Genomic DNA, 17,952 nt, shown 5'->3' on the forward strand with positions numbered 1-17,952 from the left:
CAGGACGATGTAGAAGAGGTCTGTCTTTCTGATCCAGTGGCAGTTGTCTGCTAGGTGCAGAGCATTCCTTCTTAACCAGCCTGAAGCCCTTCCCTTAGGTTATATCTTGCTTTATCATTATCACCTCCATCAACTCCAGCTCTTCTCTTTTAAGGCACATTGAGAAAAAAAAAATCACCCATTTCTTTCCTCCATCCTCCACAAGGGAAGACCACAAACCTCAGTTCTTCCAGAATACATCTCCTGAAAAGACGTAGATTAGGACCACTACACTTCTCCATGTCCTCTGTGGGGACTTCAGAGAGCAGCCAAGGGCAGCAGCTGAGCTGGCATAAGGAGAAAAGCTGAGGCCTGCACTGAAGAGGAACACTATGTGGCAAGCACAGCACTGAAGAGATGTTACTGAGATGGCACAGATTTAGAAAATAAATTAATTTTTGTAAGGGAAGAAGAACAGAAAAAAGAACAGATGAGAGACTGAGCAAGTGGAACAGAAAGGAAAACACTAAACATCAAAACTGATTTATCTGAAGGAGAAAGGGGACTGATCCATGAAACCTCTTTAGTATCTCTTTAAGCTTCTTAAGAGTCAGCTTTTCTGAAATGCATATTAAGAAAACAGCCTGATAGCATCTGGGAGTAGTAAAACCACTGCCAGTAAGTGCTTCCTTATTTGTGTATTCTCATCTCCTTGATTTGCCAACTTTTATTCATACTGGTTGGATCTTACAGCTTCTTCAGAATGTATCTAGCAAGTTATATTGTGTATCAGAAAACATGACAGGTATGTTCTTTAACAAATGACTGCCTATATGCAGATTCACACTGCACTGGAGAATATGCCAACTTGTTAGAGGAAGGTGCTTTTTAGTCTTGGCAATACCAGGAAAGGTGTACTCAGTGTGACGTCTCCTCCATTTAATACACATTACAAGCAGCAAGGAGTTCTTTATTGTGAGGGTGGTGAGGCACTGGAACAGGTTGCCCAAAGAAGTGATAAATTCTCTGTCCCTGGCAGTGTTCAAGGCCAGGTTGGACAGAGTCCTGGGCAACATGGTCTAGTGTGAGGCATCCCTGCCCATGGCACTGGGGTTGGAACTGCATGATCTTAAGGTCCTTTCCAACCCAAACCATTCTACTATTCTCTCAAGAATTTAAGTCAATGGCAGTTGTGCTTCTCCAAGCAGTAACCTTATCTGGTCTGTTTCCTAAGCCTTTACTACACTGCACCTTTGCTTGCTTTCTTTTTATCCTCTCAATAATTTAGCTTTTTTGACTGACCCCAATCTCAGGCACACAGACTTTTTTTCCTTTTACATCAGACTTCTGCATCTGGTTTAGCTTCCTCAAAGGTATTAAGCCTGTCTTGCAAAAGCTGTGCACTCTTACCAAACTTAGATAACTTTCTAGGCTTCACCGCTTGGTTTGGGAGCTCAACCTCTGAATGTCAAGACTTGGGGCACTCAAAGATTCTACTTACCAATCATATAAGACACATGAACGGCCAACTCAATTCAGCCTTCCTCCTGAACACCAAAGATCACCATGTGCCAGCAGTGAGGGACAGCAGTACCATTACATCCATTATTAGTAAATAATGTGGTGTGATATCAACTCACCTTGCCAGGATCCTAAAAGGATCCCTGAATCTCTGAATAAATTACTCAGAATGCATCAGATAAGCAGATTGCAAGGTTTAACAATGCTTTTGGAGCAGGTTTTCAGGATGTTCTCCAAGACTGATTTTTTCTTTCTCAGATGCAATGGTCCCTTTCACATGTCTTAAATCCTATACTTGAGAAATGCTGGACAAAACACTTGATAAATGCCTTTCTTCCAGCTCATTGGGCATTTTAGTTTTAAGTTCACAAAGGTGGGGAGTGTTGGTGGTGAGATCAGTGAGAACAAGAGAAACCTGGGTCTTGACAGATCATCCATTCCTGTGTACATATATATATGTGTGTGTGTGTGCATATATATGTATATATCCATGTATGCACACACATATACCTAGACATTATTTTTCCTCCTATGACAAGGCTTCTCTCTATACATATCCCAAGTCCCTTTTAAGGGAGTCTCTAAATTTCATCCAAGTAAGAATCTTATCTTCTCAAAGCACATATATCTAATGTTTATGCAACTTCCCAAACCTGGATATCTGATGTGTTTTGCTCTTTCCAAATGAAGAGACAAGGGAGCTTGAAGACAAGGTCTTCAGCTCAGCAGCAGAAAGGTGCAAAGACTACCCTGGGAATAACCACTGTATCCAGACCTCTGACAAGAGAGCTGTGGTGAGACAATCAAAAATTCTGGGCCCTCCTCAGTAGTTCAGACATCCCTCATGAGCTCTCTGTAAACTGCTTTCATCTAAGATATGCATGACCGGCACCGAGTTCCAGCCGCATGCTCTCAGAGCTGTGTACCCTTGTGGAGGCTACTAGGTGCAATGGGGCTCGCTTGAACTCCAAAAAACTTCCTGTAGGAGAAGGAAGCTGCTAAGGCAAGGTGATGCCTTTATTCCATTGTATGAATGCTTAGATGAGAAAATAATTAAAGGAGAAAGCCAGACTACTTAGCAGTAATTAAAGGTCTATAATGTGATTTCCATATGCCCTAGCTACTACGAACAATTCTACCTGCCAGGGACCAAGTCCATTGTGCATGCTTTGCTTACTTAAACTGTGTAAATGACATTGCATAAGAGGGTGGCTTATGAGCATACCCTTATGAATACTGCCAACACGAGAAAGTCTCTGGTTTGAGTGCTTGGCCTACACTGAATGACACATAGTGAATGTGACTTCAGAGCTTGTAGTTAATGAAAGGTAATTTTCCTTTCTAAATCAACAAAAGCCAAGAAAGGCACCTGGACAAGGTGTACCAAATGCACTGAGCTAAAGTAATAGTCAATAAATACTTATGCATAGTTCATGTCACTTCCCCACCCCCTTCAAAGAGAACTGCTTTACTGTTTCTATAATGCACATTTTTGGTACGAGAATTAACAAGCAGACAGACGGCACTCCTGGAGTCCTACAACCTCCTCTAGATTCTGCAGATGGGAAATTGTTTCAAAGCTTTTATACACTGTGTTGTGGTAATACCATTACTCTCCAACTGCAATCATCCAAATTCATTTACATTCCACCCACATAGGAGCCTTGTGTTGAGATTGTAGAATTCCAAAATTCCTCATCACACATTATAAACTAGCAGCCCTTAATTTCAAAATGACAAAAGGTTTGCTTCACTTGAAGATCTCATAAATATTTTGTAGTGGTCAGTAACCCAAGTTCCCCAGATGCCCTCCTCCCTCCCCAGTTCAAAATACTGCTCCTAGGGCCAAGTTGGCAGAAGGAAATATGTGCCTACCTTTCAACCAACTGTAAATGCAAACTCCCGTGCTTTAAGCTGTCAGCGAAAGTACCTTTAAGGTAAGACGTGGGCTTGCACAAGTAGTGCAGAGAACAGACATATATGCTCCATGCAAATGAATTCACTTGTTACACAGACACACAGAAGTTTGACAAAGCTTGACTTTCATGTCCCTAGATTTCCCTCTCTTAAAAGCATGAAAGAGAGACGTGTTAAGTACTGGAAAGCAGAGGTAACCTCTATGTTGTCTTGTTTGATATTAATTTCTAAGTTTCTTTGCAGATTGAAAGTACAGACAGGAAGAGAGATACAAACTCCAAAACTAGGAAACTCTAAACAGTGCTTTAATTTACCTCTCTGATCTGTTTAATCCATGCCTCCCTCCCAAGGAATTCCTGATGGAGGACTGCAGGAGCAGAATTCAAACTGAAGGCCATGGTGTCAGTAGAACTTTCTTTAACAAATGGCTGGAGGTCTGAATGTAGCTGAAAGAGAAGAACATCTTCCTTCAATTCCCAGGAACAGTCTATTACATATCCACCCACTCACCAAATGAAGGTCCATATCCTGATTTTATACCTACTCGCCACTTTCTGCTTTGACACTTGTACTTTGGTTGCGCTTTTTCAAGTTTAGGGGAAGGATAAGAAGATGTTGCAAGCATTGCAGTGGTGGGAAGTTGTAAAGAGAAGCATGTAGAGAATCTGCAAAGAAACTTGGACAGCTTGCAGAACTGGGCAAGTGATGGGATGCAGCCCAGGAGTGGCAGGAAGCAGGAAAATTACAAAGAAAAGAATGATTCAGTCTTTGGTGGAAAGAATATCAGGTTTTAATCTGTGAAGGGTTATACATTCTACTTTTCAGTAACTGAGGAAGCTGATGAAATGTGACCTTCCTTCTGACAAAGGAAAAATTACACAGCTAGGAGTTTTCTCTGGAAACTATAAAATCCTTTATACAAAATTATATGTCAATAGTGAATGTATTAATATTAAAGCATATACAATATATTAAGATTATAGTCTGCACAACAAACAATTTACTGGTAGAGTTGTATATAGTAATACCACATAGTGGCATTTCTGTGGCAATAAAGCTGTGCTTTATAAAACCACTTCCTTCTCCTGGAGGAACTAGAAAGTGTCTGAACTCAGCTGAATCTGTCTGCCTGTCTCAAGCTACATCTATACTTGCAAGTAGTGCAATACAGTAGGAACAGATGTTTAGGGCAAAATAAAGAGTGTCAAGGATCCAAACTTCACACTGTGTGTGTTTTCCTTTGGACTAACTGTAGCTGTGGACGGAAAGACTTGTAATGGAAGTCAGAGGCCTCCTCTGGGAAATTGTACTGCTGTTGAGGTGTAGGCTGCTCCTGTCCGTATCTGGTGACCTCCCTGTTCATCCTCCAGCTACCCCCTCTGGAAGTTACTTCCATAGAAGATTATTCATCAGGGAATGTATGCAAGCCCTTCAGCCACTGCAATGCAAGCCTCAGCTCGTGTGCTGCTGCAGGCAGTTGAACCTCTTAGCATGAATCTCTGCATGGCGGCAGCTGAGAACAAATATGTTTCCTCCTGCAACTCCTGCTACTGAGACACTGGCTTTAGGAAGAATGTAGGAACAGAGAAGGTAAAGTTGTAAGTGGCTACAGAAAGATGCAGTGAGGGATGTTAATAGAGCTTAAATGAAATAAACTACATTGCCAGGAGTGTGATTTTGCCAGTTCATAAGCACTGTTCATAAGCACTGTTCATACCAGCAACTTCTGCAAACATCTTCAGCTGTCAGCAGTCAGATCTCTCAATGTCACTGACCTGCTGGCGGAAGCCTACAGCATAGTGGCAGTATACAACAGAGCTCAAGATTAACACATTTTAGAAGCCTTTCTATATTTAAGATCCCAGAACAAAAGGAAAAGGAGTACCTTATGACTCATAGACATGTGTTTTCCATACTGAAATGCCATGTCCTGAATCTCAGCGCTGTGCTTTGCTAGCTCCATTGCAGCCTGGCAGCTCTTTGCCAGCAAGGCACTATGTGACAGGAAAGCCTGCTCCTTCCACGTGGATATGCAGATATCATCTGTAAGACAGTTCTCCTGAAAATGAAACAAAGTCTAACATGAAAACACCAGAACTGCAGCTGTGGCAGCTTGCACAAGTTAACAGCGTGGCACAGGATAGCATGAATTACAGTGAGTAACAAAACTCTGGGTGCCATGGTGCCAAAGAAAGAAGGGTATCTTTTGGGGATGAGTAGAGAAAAGTATCAGAATAAATATACTGGCAGCTTCAACAAACAACATTTCCATTTTCTGCTCAAAAAGAACAATGCAAAATACACGGAGCTGTCAACAGATCCAACACAGATCTTTTCCTTAATGACTATCATTACACTGAACATTATCAATGACTATATTCCTCATGAGGGACTGGGAAGAAAAACATAAAAAGGAAAAAAAAGACAACTCCTCTCCCCAAACCCAGCCCCAACCCAGAGCACATCTGGGCTTCAGCTCCTTGCCAGTTACCAAGAGCCAACAAACCCTAATAAAATTTAGAAGTCCCTACAATATCTCCTTTTTAGTCAAAAAAAAAAAAAAGATAATTCCAAAAGGTATTAAAAATCCTTGTAGAACTGCATTGGAAAAAACAAAGGGCTGTGATGAAGGATGCGCACCACTTCTATTGCTGTATTAAGGATGAGGGATGACTGAAAGCGTTTAAGAAAGAAAAAACCCAAGCAGCTGTAATTCAGAAATGTCAGGTATTAACTTCCCCAGGGGACTGACGGAGATCTCGGTGATGCCTCTGGTGAACTTCACCACCTTGACTGTAAGGTCAGAGATGCTCAACACTTCTCAAAATCCTTTGTATCCAAAATACTGATTTGGATTACATTCCAAAAAGTGTTTTAGTAAACACAAACCCAGTCCCTTCCCCCCAAACCCAAATTCAACTGCAGCTCCTTTGGCTCACATGGTGTTAATAATGGCACTATTCTACGAAGGGATCTTCAAAGCTAGACATGACTTGTAATCTTTCTCACATACGCATGTTATTGTCACACCTTTAGGTACTTTCTAACAAGGGAAAAAAAACAAAACTAGAAAAGGCACAGCTGTTTTGCTTCGAAAAAAAATAAAATCAGTAATGAAAAGCTAAAGAAAAAAAATCTCAAGCATATAAACATTAAATGTTTGCAGTTTCTCAGTTCAGCCAAATCTGTAGCATACACTAAGCCAAAAGGTATTCTTTAAAGGAGTAATATAAAAAAGACTCTTATATAACAAGCCTTTTTCCTCAAAGTGATGTCAATTAAATTACTCAGAAACGAGCAAGAAGTAATTCTGTGACCCTATAGTTTTCTAGCAAGGTATTATCTGTCATGAAATCGGTAACAAATGAAATAGAATCCATCCGTTCAGCTCTAATTTTCCTCCCTTATGGATATCACCCAGAAGTGCTGTGTTACAAGGGAGAGGATAATTTGAGACTAATGGAAAAAGTAGGAGAGTTCTCCAATGCCAAGTAACACAGGGCTGTATCAAAATGCCTTTGCTTTCAGACATCCTATTAACTTATACAAGGAAAGCGAGGAACAGAGAAACCACATGTTTGTTATTATGCATATGATAACTTACAAAGTCAAACCTAAACTTTCCCAATCTTCCATCTTACTGTAGTATATTTGTTTTAATATCTTAACTCAGCCCAGAGCATGTGCAAATTCCCAGGACTGGCAAAATGTCAAAATGAGCATTTAGTTCAAGTAGTTTCCCATATATCAAGTCTTCCCCCCTCCCCGATATAGATCAATTTATTTTAAATTTAAAATCAGGAGCTCTTGGAAGACGCAACACAATCTTTTACTTAACAACCAATTTGCTCAGTGAAAGAACAGTATTTACTAAAATTTGCTGGATGATACTGAAAATTGGCAGTGATTTTTATAATTATTTGTTTTAAATCCAACCAAGACAAAAATATTCTAGAATGGTACCCTGAAATGATTTATGAAGTTAAATAAATCTTTCAGAAGACCTGCAAGTTGAAAATGCTTGCTTGCTAGAGCCTTTGAGTAGCAACAGAAATGTGGACATTAACAAATGCCCACTGCAGGAACCCAAGAAGTTTAAACAGTCATTGCAACTTGGTATGTACATGGAAATTAATTCTATGATTTCTTACAAAAACATATTCTTCTTAAACAAGTTTGAATTTCATCACAGGACTGAAAATGATGGTACAAGAAGTTATTGTCCACTACATGAACATTATGTAGGAGCGTCAAGCATATAAAATGGGTATCTAACAAAAAAAATGACAAAAATCTGAGGCACAGTTAAGGATATGTTATTGAAATCTTAAAAACATAGCTATCGTGAATCTCTTGGTTACAGAACAAAGCCAGCTGTAAAAAGGTAGTATGCCCATATGGCTGTGCTTTAGCATAAGAGCTTGCATGCCAAAATATAGTTGATTTTAATCACAGAATGCTTTATGATCACATACCCCTAAAGCTTTTGCTGCTTAAGAAGGCAGAGGCAGACACAACCTTGCTTTAGCAAAGTTTTCCAACAATCCAAATGCCTTTTTTTTTCCCCAAGCTTAAGTCTCATGTCATACATAATGTCCACCAACCACACTGCATTCTTAAAAGGGTATGTATGACAGAAGCTAAACGCTATCTTAAAACATCAAGGGAAAAATGAAACTAGTTCTGGATTGCAAAGTCTGCAAAATCTGACATCATGACAACACTTATTACTTTTAGTGAAATTTTCACTTTTTGTAAGCTTTCTTTTGTCAGCAGTGGATGACTCAAAGAATAAAATATAAAAGTGGACATTAGCTGGCCCAGAAGACTCCTACCAGCCTTTCATACAAAGCCTGTTTAAACATGAATTAATTCTAGCTGTAATTGCCAGTGCTCAGACCTCATGAACAAGTTCTGTCACTAAGAAATGGGTCCAGATGATAATCAACCCTGATGTCACATGGGTAGCAGAAACTGAATTAAGAATGCCGAACCCCTCACCATCCCTGGGAGAAAGCAGCCAACTCCAGATACAGTTTGGATAATGTTGGCACAGGAGTACAGGGAAAATACCCAAATCCAGCTCTGCTGATCATAATTTCCTATAGGAAATTAACAACAGCTGAGGGTGCTCCCATTTTACTTATGGCAAGGTCAGTTACCATTTTGTTAGAAAGAAATCGGCTAGCTGAGATTTTTATATTAAGCTACTTCGATAATTTAGACTGGGTTTGAAACAATCATCTCAGGCAATGGGAAACAAAAAACTTTTAGAAAATGAACTTTGCAGGACAAAATATGCAATCATAACCATCAGGAAGGTCAGCTTTTAGTGGTGTTAACAAGGAGCCTCAGTACAAAAGTGGCACTTACAATAAATCAGTTTGATTCGTCACACCAAAGAAGATGCTTATACACAGTTCAAGCTGAAAACATATTCAGGAAAATACGAACAAAAATCATGTCTTAAAAGTGCACAGAACCATTTACAAAACCAGGAAGGAGTCAGAGCCTTTTCATTGTAAAACTTCAGCTATATAGTTTGTAAGAGAGCCTTTATTTTGGGGTTTGTTTTTTTTTCCATACCATGGCAGCTCTTTCTTAGTCATCTGCTGTTGCACAGAATGATCAAAATGTCTCAACCACTTACACCAAACTTTAGTTCAGTTCTAAATGGGCAAATAATCCACAGAAAAAGACAAATATTTTTTAATACCATTTTAAAGTTTCAAATTATGTAGTTCAAGAACTGCTATTTTACATACGTAAAATCCATTGCAACTATGAATCTCTACCAGTAGCAAGACCCTGCAAAGTGTCTTGCACATGGCTGACATAGGCTTTCAACAGATGTACTCCTGCTTGCTGACTATGACAGGGCATGTTTTATTGGTCTCTTAATAGATGTCTTCACTGCTTTTGGAGGAACAAGGGTGTTTGCAAATGGGTCAATAAAGCATGCCACTGACTGCCTAATACTTTTATCATGACAATGCACAAAAAGCAACACACAGTTTTAAAAAAGTTTGTACACTTCTAATAAATGGAAATATCTCTCCACATCTGTTACTGTAAAATCTCCCTGGAAAAGCTTAGTATTTAAAAGAACAAAAGCAGTAAACAAACAGCACTGGCCTTCTTTCTAGCTATGGTGGCTTTTTTCCCCTCTGACACATTTACCCATTCTTTTCACAGATGCTCTTTACTCAGATTCCATATTTTATCCTTCCCTTTTGTCCTGCAACAGAAACATTTGTTAAAAGAAAAAAAGTGAAAGCTCTGACTGTGCTGCACTGCTAAAAGGTGGTTTACGTGACTCAAAATACACTTGATTTACCTCCTATAGTAAAATTTATAAGCAAATCCCCTAATTATCACACAGACTCAGAGCAATCCAGTTGATGGACACGTGCAGTATTCCAAAACACTACACCTCAAAGCAGAGCTGGTGACCAAACATCAAAGATTTGATACAATTCACTGCATGTAGTCAGTGCTTTGCCAGAAATAAAACTTATTTTCATGAAGAAAACCTAACTGGCCTAAACCAAAGACCTGTTAATTCACTATTTGGTAAAACGAGTACTTGCCACTAATGTATTTATTTTTTAAACTTGCTTTACATGTTAGTTACGCACAATTTTCACATGATTGCATCAAAAATGTCAAAAATGCCTGACAGCTCATGTAGCCATCAGTGGAACATGTTGAAAATTGTTTTGTCTTACATAACAGTCACATTCTGACACTGAGTTTTGGTAATGTAAATTTAGCATCAGCTAGATACCCTAGAGGCAAGGAAAAAAACCCAAACAACAAAGCAGTTTCCCATGAAAGTCCCTAATACTTTAAGATGCAAGACTGGTCTTGCAGGTAAAGTGCAAGAGACAACACTCAAGTCCTGCTCTTGATTCTGCTGTTTGACCTTGGGCTTTCCTCTTGTTCAGTGAACTGACAGGGATACTAAAGCATTCTTCATTAATATTCATTAAATGATCTGGTATATTAAGACAGAAGGTTTCTAAAAGCGTGACAGTATTCTGTGAGTTAACAAACATTTTGGAAGCCTTCAGTCTCCTAAAAGTGGGGAACAGAGACTCAGTGCAATGTTTTTTCTGTTAAAAATAGATACCACGATCATGACTGAAGGCCAGATTAGACAATTTTCATCTTTGCACTCACTAAAGCACAAATTTTTAATCCCAAATTAGACCTAGATTTAGGAAAGAATGATGAGAACTGGGAAGAATGCCTCTGACTCACAGAATTTTGGGTTGAGAAGGGATTTAGCACAAAAAGCTGCAAAGGTTTATCACATCACCCCTTTCTGCTCCAGCTTACAGTCCAAAACATTAGCTTAATATTGCTAATGCAATGTCTTAAACCACAGCAGCTATTTGATACTTTGAACATGAATGGCAGCCCTAACCTTCAGGCTGTCTTTGCAACTGAAGCCTACACTTTGTACTTGAGATTGTCACTTCAAATAAAGATGAGAAGTTAAATAGTATCTTTATTTTCCCCATTTCACACAGATCTAATGACTCACTATGCAGACAAGATGAAGAATGACCAAACAGCACGTACTAAAATGGGACGGCTGTAGGATTGCATGTGGTTTTACAGAAGGGAAAAAAGTGCTAATGAGAGCTGTAAAATAATTATATCCATTATATGTCTTCAGGAGTAAGTAAGGTCAGTATTGTTAGGTCAAATGATTTTTCCCATTTTCCTACTGGGTCACCCAAATGAAGCAAACTGAAAAGTTTTTCTGAGGTAAACATGAACTCAGAGAAAAAAGGTTAGCTTTGCAGTCGTTTTTGTATTTTTGTCTACCATCTAGGTACATTTAGCAAAGCTCAAAACAACTTGGTGCTAAATGAGTCTACTTTATGGTCCTAAGGAGCTTTATAACAATTGCATTAAAGTCATTTAACACACAAGGTACAGTTTTACTGCCTCAAAAAGGGAAAACAAAAAAACAAAGCAAGTGAGAAGGTATCCTTCTGCTTTTCCAAATTTAAGACATTCCCAGCAGTGAAAATGCCGTTTCATCACTATGCCCTACTCTTCAAAAGAAATGATGTTTGACATTTGAGATTTAGTTGTGGAGTAGATAGCATTTGTCTTACCTCTAGGAAATGTAGTTCACATTTTTGCTTCAGTCAAATTGCAATTAAGGATAGAGGTAAGATGCACAAAGGAAACAAATAAGGCAGACCAACAAATGACTTAGTCCATTTGTCCATCTTTGCTGAAGAGATGTTCAGGAAGAGAACAGGACACTGCCTCAGCAGAATAGCACGAGGAGAGCAGCAGGGATGTGTCTCATATACAACATGAAACCAAATTTCCCAGAGGACAAGGTAAAAAAAAATAAATAAATTCAAGCAGATTTCAAGTAAATGCCACACTTGTTCTCGGTCTCATCAGAAGCCAGGCACTATTGATTAAAAAGATGAAACTCCAAACACTGTAATGTAAATTTCAGTATCTATTATGACACCGTACTAATTGTGTTTTGAGGTAACTGGGTGCCCCTTAGAAAGGGTATGCTGTACTTTCAATTCGCCTTAGACAGACAAAGTCACTGAAGCATAGTAAGTTTTATCTATAATTGGGCCAGGGCAGGTAAACAACATGCAACTGCACTTAGTTTATCTTGCACTTCCCTTGCAATCTGCACAAGCAGAGTGCTTCAGTAACTCAACAAAAAATGAAAGACTAAGAAAAAGAAGATTAGGACCTTCTGCAGAGGCAGAAACCCAAAAGAATCCACATTTCTCATTTAAACAGCAACCAAGGTTAAGATAAAATGCAGTTTCATTGTGGAGATGAACTTGCAGAGCTTTACTTCTACACACAAAAGAGTAGTTGTTTTTTAAAATATGATATCTCTGGGATCTACTTGTATTTAAACATGCCTGAATATGGAAAACAAAGCTTAAAATATTCTTTGCAAACACCTCCAAGAAGTAATCTATTTTAACATACAACCCCGAGCAAAAGCACTTGGAAGCAGCCCTGAAGGCTGAAGTCTGTTTACCTGTGGGTTAAACACAGCAGGTGCAGAAGGACCATCAAGTTCCCAACATCACACTGCTGCCACACTTCCACCCAGGTTCCCTCCTGAGAGGTGCCAGAGGATGCTCTGTACGCAACCCAAGCATCTCCTGAGAAAGCCGTTATTGCTTCCCTGCTAGAGGCTCTCTTTTCCTCCAAGGGAAGAGCTCAGCTCATTAATGTGATCATTTCCTACCTACCTGATTTCAACCAAAATGAGAGCAATAAGCTCAGAGGAGGTTAGTTTTAGTAACATGTCTTTGCTGCTGCAAAGCAGGAGAGAGAGCTACTGACCATTGGAGTAGCTGGGTGCACCCTCCAAGGCCCAGCCCCTGTTAGCTGACAGCCACTGTGGTTTGGCTGGTGCAGAGGCATCAGTGCAGGTATCTACTGTAGCGGTAACCCATGTGATCAGGGCTTCCACTATGGTATTAATCTTGCTACATACTACAGCGTGGCAATAGTAAACTAGAGCTGCGATTTAAATACACAACAAATATAAATGAACTCATATATCTGCAACCTTCAAGCCATTTCACCTACTGAATGTGAAGATTCAGGTCTCCAAGGCAAACTAGGCATGTGAGACAATGTCACTGTGAGTGTATCTATCTACCTATAGGTATTCACATATACATACTGCTTATCAGTGAGCAAAAACTTGCTATTATAAAACCTGTAAAGGTCATGGCAACTTCAGATTATGGATTTTTTGCACGTGTTAAGATACAGTCATAGCAAATGAAAGAAAGCTTTTTTACTCCAACGCCCTGCCCAAGTAAGCCTACTTCAAGAAGTGTCTGCAAGTTTCCTTAAATATTCCAGTAAAGACAAAAATGCCTATGTCTAATTTGACCAATTTTCATTGCCAAATAGTAACAGTAATAGTAAATAGTAATAGTATATCCATAATTGTCCTTGAAGAAATACAAGATTATTTGGTGTGAAACTCTGGCAGCTGCTGTTTTTGCCCGTGCCAACTCCTGCAATCCATGAATGTGATTCTGGTGGAAGAGAGTACAGTGCTACAGTCTTACTCACTCTTGATTCTGGTGACTTCTGGTGGAAGAGGGTACAGTGCTACACTCTTACAATTCTAGGACAAAATTCATGCTTGTACTATCAAAACGTGAATGCTCAGAAGAAGAAAGGACCTGATACAAGTTTGGGATGAAGCATTTTGTAAGCATCTTTGGGCTTGGAAATGATACACTTAACATGAAAATACCAGTGATATTTTCACTGCATTAAATACAGTGTATTGTCACACTGTAATAAGTGCCTCTAACAGAATCCTAACTAGAAACCTCTGGAATTGTTTGGAAAGCTAGAGCTTCTGGTAATGACACATGAAATTATTTTATTAAGCACTCACAGGAATAAAACAGTCTGTCCTTGAACATTTCTAGAAAGGTTCACCAGAGTTCACAGATACCATAAGAATGTTACACCTGAAACTCACTAGGACGCTCTTCCTCCCTCTCTCTCCTTCTTAAACAGATGAGAGAGTCATCATATTCATTGTAGTCACACTTGAATATCACCAAACTTCTTAGGTATGTAAAACTACTGAAATTCTTACCTCAGATGACTTTGAGTTTTCATAATATATACCTTGAACTAAGTCACCAATAGCACTTGAAATGAGCTCCACAACCTGTAAAAGAAAAGGAGAAAAAGGCTTACATCTTTAATTATAACCAATTTTCCTAACAAAGCTACTGCCAAACTTTCAGAGAGATAAACGGTAGTAACTTTCCTTGCAGAAAGCCAGTTGTGAAAGACTGCAGGATTTATTGGATATATTCTGCACAAGCATGATTCTCTCTCTGCTTAAACCTCTACTACAGTAATACTTCTATCAAAGTTTTCAGTTAATATAAATGAAAACCAAGACTTTTTTTCCTGAAGTGTGAACTATGGAGCATATTCTCACAAGGACGTTCACAGAACTAATAAATCCCAGTTCATGAATATGAGACGATATCTCATCTGGGCTTTGTTTTGTTTTGGTTTTTTTCCTGTCAAGTAAATATTTCACAATACCTCTCATTGGGAGCTGTTAAAATTCTAATCTTTGCGGCTAATACAGAAAAGTCAGAATCCATAGAAAGGTAACCTTTCAAATGTGATCATTTGGTATTCGGGTGCCCTGGGAATGCACTGTGGATGTATTTAGTGCATGGCCTGAGGCTCAGCTGTACCACATACACTGAAAGTCTGCAACACGGGAATGTTTAAATCAGATTTATCAATCTGTATTATCTTTAGGGTTCAGACTTTTTATTTTATTCAAGCGAAGCCTAAAAATCTGAACTTGATCCAGAATGTAAAACAAGCAGTGCACAGACTCCCTGGAACTACTGTACAATTTCAAGTCATACACATGAACTGTCTTAACTGGAACAAAACACCCAGATTTATTGTAAAATTAAATGCAGGCATTTCAAATAAGCACACCTTAAGGCCAGCCCTTGAGTTGCTCTCAAAGTTTTAATTTTTGAATGCTTAATTTCCTATGCATATGAGTCTATATCTGATTCCTCTTTTTGCTTCCTAAAACTCAACATAGTTCTGATTGAATTAAAAGGTTTAGTTTCATTATCATTCCTGTAACTGAAGACAAGAAGTCAAATGATAAAACCCCTAACGGAAAGGTACCTTAACATTTAGGCATACTTTCTTTGATAATAAAAACACATTTGTATGCTAGCTTTGAGTACCAGCAGAAAGGTTGTGTGTTTTCTTTTTTTTAAGCACTGGTTCATATACATATTCATATACACAGAGCAAGTGCTAACTTTAGAAATGGTGCTGATTAAAAGTCATGTTTTTTCTTGCAATGCATATGGGTTAATTTGCAAGACCTACAAAAACAGCCTTAAAAAAAAAAAAAAAATCAAATTGCATTGCCCTTTTGGAAACTAGATACCAAAGAAATATTGTAGCAGTATGAGCTGCAGAGGAACTGAAAGGACAATGATCCTACAGTGTTACCAGATGTGTTGAGTTATTTAAGTGGGGAACAGAGAAAATGAGGGGCTTATTTTTTGACTTCTCCCCCCCTCCCTTTTTCTAAAAAAACCCTCTCTCCCCCCCCCCCCCCCTTTTTTTTTTAAGGTATCAGATAAGCTTTATTCCCAAATCCAGGAGGACTGAGTATCGCCAATAGGTCTATGAAAGTCTGTAACTAAATGCCCAAGATCAGATTGTATTACAGTTTATACAAGCAACATCCCAAGATTCTTCTGATGGCTAGGACACATAATACAGATCAATCACTCACTAAAAAATGTTATGGTTTGTGAAATGGTCTGAGCTCAGAGACCTACACTGGTAATACGAAGAGGAATTTACAAAGACACTGAGTCCTACTCTAAATGTCAAAGTGATAGTATGAACTTTTAACAATGCAGCTGGCTCTGGATAACTAGACCTTTTCCTCTTTTGCCTGAAACCCTAAACCAAGCAGGACCCTGTTTTCGGGTTTCTTTTTTCCATCTCTCCTCCCTCTTTTTAGTGCAACTCTGCTCTCAAAGGCAATTTTAACTGATTTAAAACAATCTTGGTGAAACATTTGTGAACAATTGTACCTCTTCCTCTTATAGTTTATAAAACATCTTAGGAGAATTACACATCCGCTATTTCGCAGAATCCATATATTAAATACCAATTAAGACTTTAGTGACACATTGAACACTGTATGTTAGCAAGAATTTAATATTACCCCCCCTTCTTTCCAAACCTTTTTTTTTTTTTTAATAATCTTTTTCTAAAGGTAAATGCAAGGCCATGAAGATCGCTACCAGGAATGTAATTCCAGTTTTAAGAGCACAGTGGGATTCTTCCATGAGGCTCTGTTAATTCATCAACCCTTAATCCGATCTATGAAAAGCATCTGGTGCTTAACATCAGTGGCCTGGGGTCCTGAGTGCTGGGAAAAGCAATGAGAAATGAGGAAACCAGGTAATTTTCCTCTGCATCCCAAACTGACACAGGGGAAGACAAACTATTACAGATTCAGTAGTGTTCCTGCAGTCAGTGATACACTGAGTAGTTCTTAAGCAGCACTTTGCATCAGAAAATTTGAAAGCAATCAACAAACACTGTAAAATTTATATCCTCCTGTTTTATATAAGGGGAAAACAGTGTCAGGGAACTGATTCTTCCCAAAATCAAGCAGCATGCCAGTGGAAGAGCAGAAAACAGTATCCCAGTGGTCTCCATTCTCATTGGTGCCTTTCTGCTTGACCAGTGCCCTGTTCCAGTTGCTGATATTTCTGAGAAGAGAGTTTGGAGAGCAAGAAAGGTAGATGAAAAATCAAGTGCTTCCACCTGCTTTTCTTTTTTTCCCCATTTGAAGGTTGAGCTCCATTTTAAACAAGTCCAAAGATCGGAGAAGGAAAGAAAGTATTGCCAGAATTAGTACTTAAAAACAGGAGCATCTGAAAAGAAACCAAAGGCAGCTTATTCATAATCTCTCTTCCTGCTATTTTTCCACTCCTCTACACATTTTTGAGAAGTCTGGTCCCTCTTGGGTGCTTGAGATGAGCAGGAGTAACATCATATTGAGAAAAAACAAACTTCCACTCTATTTTTCATTTTCCACTCTGCATCAGCATCTTCTAAAGCCTATTTTCTGCTCCCCCGGAGCATCTGCAGGGCTAGAAGCAGCCCAGGGGATGACCCATTACTTGCAGGTGACAAGTGCTCATGCAAATAATTTCACGCCCTTTAAACACATGTTCTGCAACAGTTCTGCCAGCGTTTGGTTTTTAATTTATTCCTTTTTTTTTTCTTTTTCCTAAGGAGGTGTTACTTCAACACCTTTTGTAGAGATGTGATCTCTTCTGCTTTTAAAAGGTCAACACCAAGGCCTTCAATTTAGGATGAACATGGGAAAAAAAAGACGGACTGTTAAAGCAAAAATCCCTCCTACTATCTAGGCAAACTAAGTGCATAACATGATGTGAATTCTGGATACAAGCACACGATTGCTGATTCCACAGCAAGACAGAACCCATGCTATGACCTCTCCAATTAAGGCAAATATGAAACAGTCCAGAAGACTGTGCTATGCTTCAATGCCAGAAGAGCTCTGTAGGTTTGAAGTTTCATGAAACTTAGTCTGCCCTTTTCTGGATAGTAACTTGTTTGTAGAAAATGCACAGCTTTAAATTTACTTTGAGTCTAGTTTCTCAAGCTCAGATTTTTCTAATTCTTGACTGAAGAAATAAAACAAAACGGTTGTTAGTTTTCTTGGCAGTTCAGAAAATTACTCAGGATGTTCAACCAACCACACACTGAATTTCCTCACTCCTTTTCCTGAAATCAGACTAAATCTTTCATGTATTTACTAAGGATTGACCCATCTACAGGATAATTCAGGGTTCAGAATTCTCAAAGCATTATATATACCTGTCAATAGAGAATAGGGCCATGCATTCATTGTCACAGGTACAGCAGTGCATT

At 38.9% G+C, this 17,952-nt stretch overlaps 1 protein-coding gene across 3 annotated transcripts in view; it reads right to left on the bottom strand.

The window, feature by feature from the left end:
* PDSS2 (decaprenyl diphosphate synthase subunit 2) overlaps nt 1-17,952 on the bottom strand; it is a 121,191-nt gene that overhangs the window by 12,789 nt on the left and 90,450 nt on the right. For 2 of the 3 annotated variants that reach the window (XM_062624859.1, XM_062624851.1), the window contains 3 exons: nt 14,063-14,137; nt 5,303-5,476; nt 3,732-3,863 (listed from right to left, as the gene is read on the bottom strand). In XM_062624859.1, the coding sequence (XP_062480843.1) occupies nt 3,732-3,863; nt 5,303-5,476; nt 14,063-14,137 (381 nt within the window). The remainder of the gene's footprint in view (nt 1-3,731; nt 3,864-5,302; nt 5,477-14,062; nt 14,138-17,952) is intronic. The other variant, XM_062624868.1, reaches the window with a different exon arrangement.

The sequence above is a fragment of the Pezoporus occidentalis genome, unplaced genomic scaffold (assembly GCF_034315485.1).
Source record: "Pezoporus occidentalis ecotype Australia unplaced genomic scaffold, CSIRO_AGI_Poc_V1 ctg109, whole genome shotgun sequence".
NCBI classification, from domain to species: Eukaryota; Metazoa; Chordata; class Aves; order Psittaciformes; family Psittacidae; genus Pezoporus; species Pezoporus occidentalis.